Here is a 3,517-nt window from a genome sequence, read left to right as displayed (position 1 = left end):
ACAATTTTACATATGCCATGCACTAGTCGATGTCACATAAAATATGAAAGCGTGGTTGTACAGATGTAACTGAATTTAAAATATAATTATTTTAGCAAACAACTCTATGGTAAGTGAGTCGGTACATAATTCATTTTAATTTCACCACTGAACATATGGTCGCTATGAATTTGATATTTGACATCATAGAGTAAAATGAATATTTAGCAAAAACAATTAAATTAAGTAAAAAAACCAAGTTAAAAAATTCAGTTTAAATAATATTAGAAAAGTATTAAATAAAAAGGATTGATAAAATTTGAATCCAAATATAAATAGAACATCAAACGAAGGGTTAAAGGGGCCATTTCCATTTCCTTCATCACACCACCATTTTCAGTTTCCGTTTGTTGTCTGTCTCTCTCTGCATTTTCGAAATGAAGAAATTACGTGCAGTTGTGGTTGATGATCAAAGGGTGCAGCTTATGTACGCCTCACGGATGCTCCGGACTTCATCATTTGAAGGTATAACTGAAATCTTAATTTGACATTAAACGTCAATATGGAGAGATTCGGTTGGATAATGAGTATAGATTTAATTATGATATAATAATAATAATAATCTATGTTTGCAGTTATTGCTGCTGTTGAAAGTGGAGAAGCTGCTCTCGAATTCCTTGGATTAACTGGAGAGAATGTAGGGGTTTCCATACATTTTCATATATTTGTTCAGATCAATATATCATAAGGAATGACTTGTAATTTGATTAGTCTAAGCACATCTAACTTTTTGATGAAATGACAGGATGTGAAGGTCGATGTCGATCTCATACTAACTGATCATGATATGACGGGAATTAGTGGTTACGAGCTACTCCTTGAACTCAAGGTTGGTATATATGTGTATTAACTTGCAAATTTCATTCGCATCAAACTAAGTTGAAATTGTTTTGATAGAAATCAGAGCTGAGCAATGTTCCTGTGGTCATATTGTCCGCTGATGCAAATGAAGAGCGCATCAAAAAGTAAGAGAAATCTCAAATCACAATTTCCAAATTAAAAAACTCCGTCGCTAGCCCTAATATGCCACTAATTAAATCTTTAACAGATGCATGGATGGAGGGGCGCTCATGTTTCTAGAAAAACCACTGCAGGCCAAAGATGTTGCTAATGTGTATAACGCAATCGTTGAATAAGGTAAGATGCAGCAGGAGCGTTGCATGGCTAGGGAAAGTAGAAGTTGGCGACCACCATGGCCTGGCAATTAAATAAAATAACTAAAGCTAGGTAGTGCTAAAAGTTACTATTATATATGATCCATTAGATATTTTGAAACTTTCATCGGAATAGAATTATGTTAGAAACGATTGATGGTTTGGGATGTTAAATTACTACTATATATGTTTAAGGATATTAACTTTAAATTTTCCTCGACTAACATCTGAAATTATGGTGTTTCAAATTTATTGTCTTCAATTACGCAATCCACAAATACTGAGAATAGGATTTCCCCCCAATCAAGTATATATGTACTTGTCATAGTTATGCAGATACTATGAACTTAATCAAATGGCTTGAATATTGATTAGCAAGAATATATTTGTATAATTAATTCACCAACTCATGGGCTCATTCAAGGGAAGCCTTGGACATGAAAACCACCGTACTTTAGGTATTTAAAAGTACTCAAATACTTTTATTAGATAATGTGTTAAAGTAAAATGGTGCATTCTTTTAGAACTAATTGGATTAATGCTTTTTAAAGTGTGGTAAATCGAACTGGCTCCACCCAAACAATTGACAGTGTTAAAACACCTACATGGCTACATAAAAACTTTTGAAATTAGTTGTCTATTGATTATATTAACTTAATTCTACAACAGTGATGTGCTGATTAGTATTGTAGTGCTTTTCTTGCAGTGATACCTATATTATTTTCCTTGTTAAGAAAATATAATAATATCCCTTGTATTTTCATTGCTTATTACATACTAGTATCTTTCAAGAAGATGTGTAGTATTTTTAATTTGTTTCGGCCATTGTTATATGTTGGCGTTCTCGATCAAGTTAATTTCTGCATATTGTACATTAATTAAGACATTTAGTCATTCATTTGCGTATAAACTTATTTTAAAAGAAAAGCAAGTCTTGTAGATAAGGGTAATTAATATAGCATAATTAAGATGTTGCCTTTTTTGGAACATGGAAATAAAAGGACGCAAACATCCTTTTGTACATTAATAGTTTGATGGTTTCTATATATATAAGAATGCACTCTCAGTAACTATGTTGGTTCCATGGTTTTAATCCTTTAAATGCCACAATTTCGACAAATATGCTTATAAGATGATCCTATTTTGTGTGTGTATATATATAAATATATATATATAGGTTTATATTTTATGGAAAACAAAAAACCTTAAAAATCATTAAAATGCATAAAAAAATACTTAGAGATCACAAAACTTGTTTTTGAATTTTTTTTATCAAAAAATCGCAACTTTTAGGTCAAAATTGTTGAAATTTTTTTTTTGAAAAAAAATTTTTTTTACAAAAAAAAAAATTGATTTTTTTATTTTTTTTTCAATGAAATTGTAAAAAAATGCTGCGATTTTTTGATAAAGAAAAAAAATTCAAAAAAAGTTTTGTGATGTGTTGGTATTTTTTTATTTATTTTTATGATTTTTAGGGTTATTTTAGGGTTTTTTTGTTTTCCAAATAATCCTTCCTTATATATATATATATATATATATATATATATATATATATATATATATATATATATATATATATATATATATATATATATATAGAATGAGTTCTATGGAAAACAAATAACTAAGGCAACATCTACCGGAACCAATAATCAAATGACACGTGTCCATTTCTTTCTTCACAAATAATGTATTTTGGAAGTTATTGTGAAAATGATGTGTTGTCATGTTTTCATTGGTTCAAATATGTGTTGCCCTAATCATTCATTTTCCATATAACTCTTCCCTATATATATATATATATATATATATATATATATATATATATATATATATATATATATATATATATATATATATATATATATATACACCTTAAAATTCATTTAGCATGTTTTGCTGAATTTTAAGAGGTACAAAGAATAATGCTATGTGTACAATGAGTTTATGCATAAAATTAGATTTGGTCAACAAAAATATCCGTCAAAGAATCAAAGAATCAGTATTCCTTTAGTGTCGCACAATTGAATTGGTCAAAGGCCAATTGAAGCGGTCAATTTGAGATAGATGCGCCCATAAGAACTCTACTACCAGATTGCCACTATCAACCACCACACTGCCACCCCTCATATTTTGTTGAAAAAATTCACCTTAAACCCTAGATGACATTGCCGTCTCCGCCACAAGGTACCCCTACTGCCTCAAACATTTTGAAAGTCTTCTAACCACTACCTTTGCCGTCACCATCACTTCAGCACTGGTAAATCAGGTTTGTTTCTTTCTTACAATCGTCTTCCTACTCTGCATAAAGATTTCAGTACATA

The 3,517-nt window shown here is 29.8% G+C and overlaps 1 protein-coding gene across 1 annotated transcript; it reads left to right on the top strand.

Annotated features, from left to right (window-relative positions):
- Positions 1–366: 366 nt before the first annotated feature.
- Positions 367–1,406, top strand: LOC145094962 (two-component response regulator ARR5-like). Its single transcript, XM_079032919.1, has 5 exons — positions 367–504; positions 615–676; positions 785–868; positions 937–1,004; positions 1,088–1,406. The coding sequence occupies exons 1-5, from the start codon at positions 417–419 to the stop codon at positions 1,173–1,175; spliced, it is 390 nt and encodes a 129-aa protein (XP_078889045.1). The 5' UTR covers positions 367–416; the 3' UTR covers positions 1,176–1,406.
- The last annotated feature ends 2,111 nt before the right edge of the window (positions 1,407–3,517 follow it).

The sequence above is a fragment of the Lactuca serriola genome, chromosome 3 (assembly GCF_051521515.1).
Source record: "Lactuca serriola cultivar US96UC23 chromosome 3, Lser_US96UC23_V15, whole genome shotgun sequence".
NCBI lineage: Eukaryota > Viridiplantae > Streptophyta > Magnoliopsida > Asterales > Asteraceae > Lactuca > Lactuca serriola.
Note: the sequence above shows the minus strand (reverse complement) of the source record. Positions and strands in the feature narration are given on the sequence as shown.

What these genes read in the sequence shown, in the direction of transcription:
- LOC145094962 (XM_079032919.1), top strand. Translation starts at nt 417, where the DNA reads ATGAAGAAATTACGTGCAGTTGTGGTTGATGATCAAAGGGTGCAGCTT. An exon ending in CCGGACTTCATCATTTGAAG is followed by an intron (nt 505 to 614) that starts GTATAACTGAAA and finishes CTATGTTTGCAG; the next exon opens with TTATTGCTGCTGTTGAAAGT. An exon ending in TTGGATTAACTGGAGAGAAT is followed by an intron (nt 677 to 784) that starts GTAGGGGTTTCC and finishes ATGAAATGACAG; the next exon opens with GATGTGAAGGTCGATGTCGA.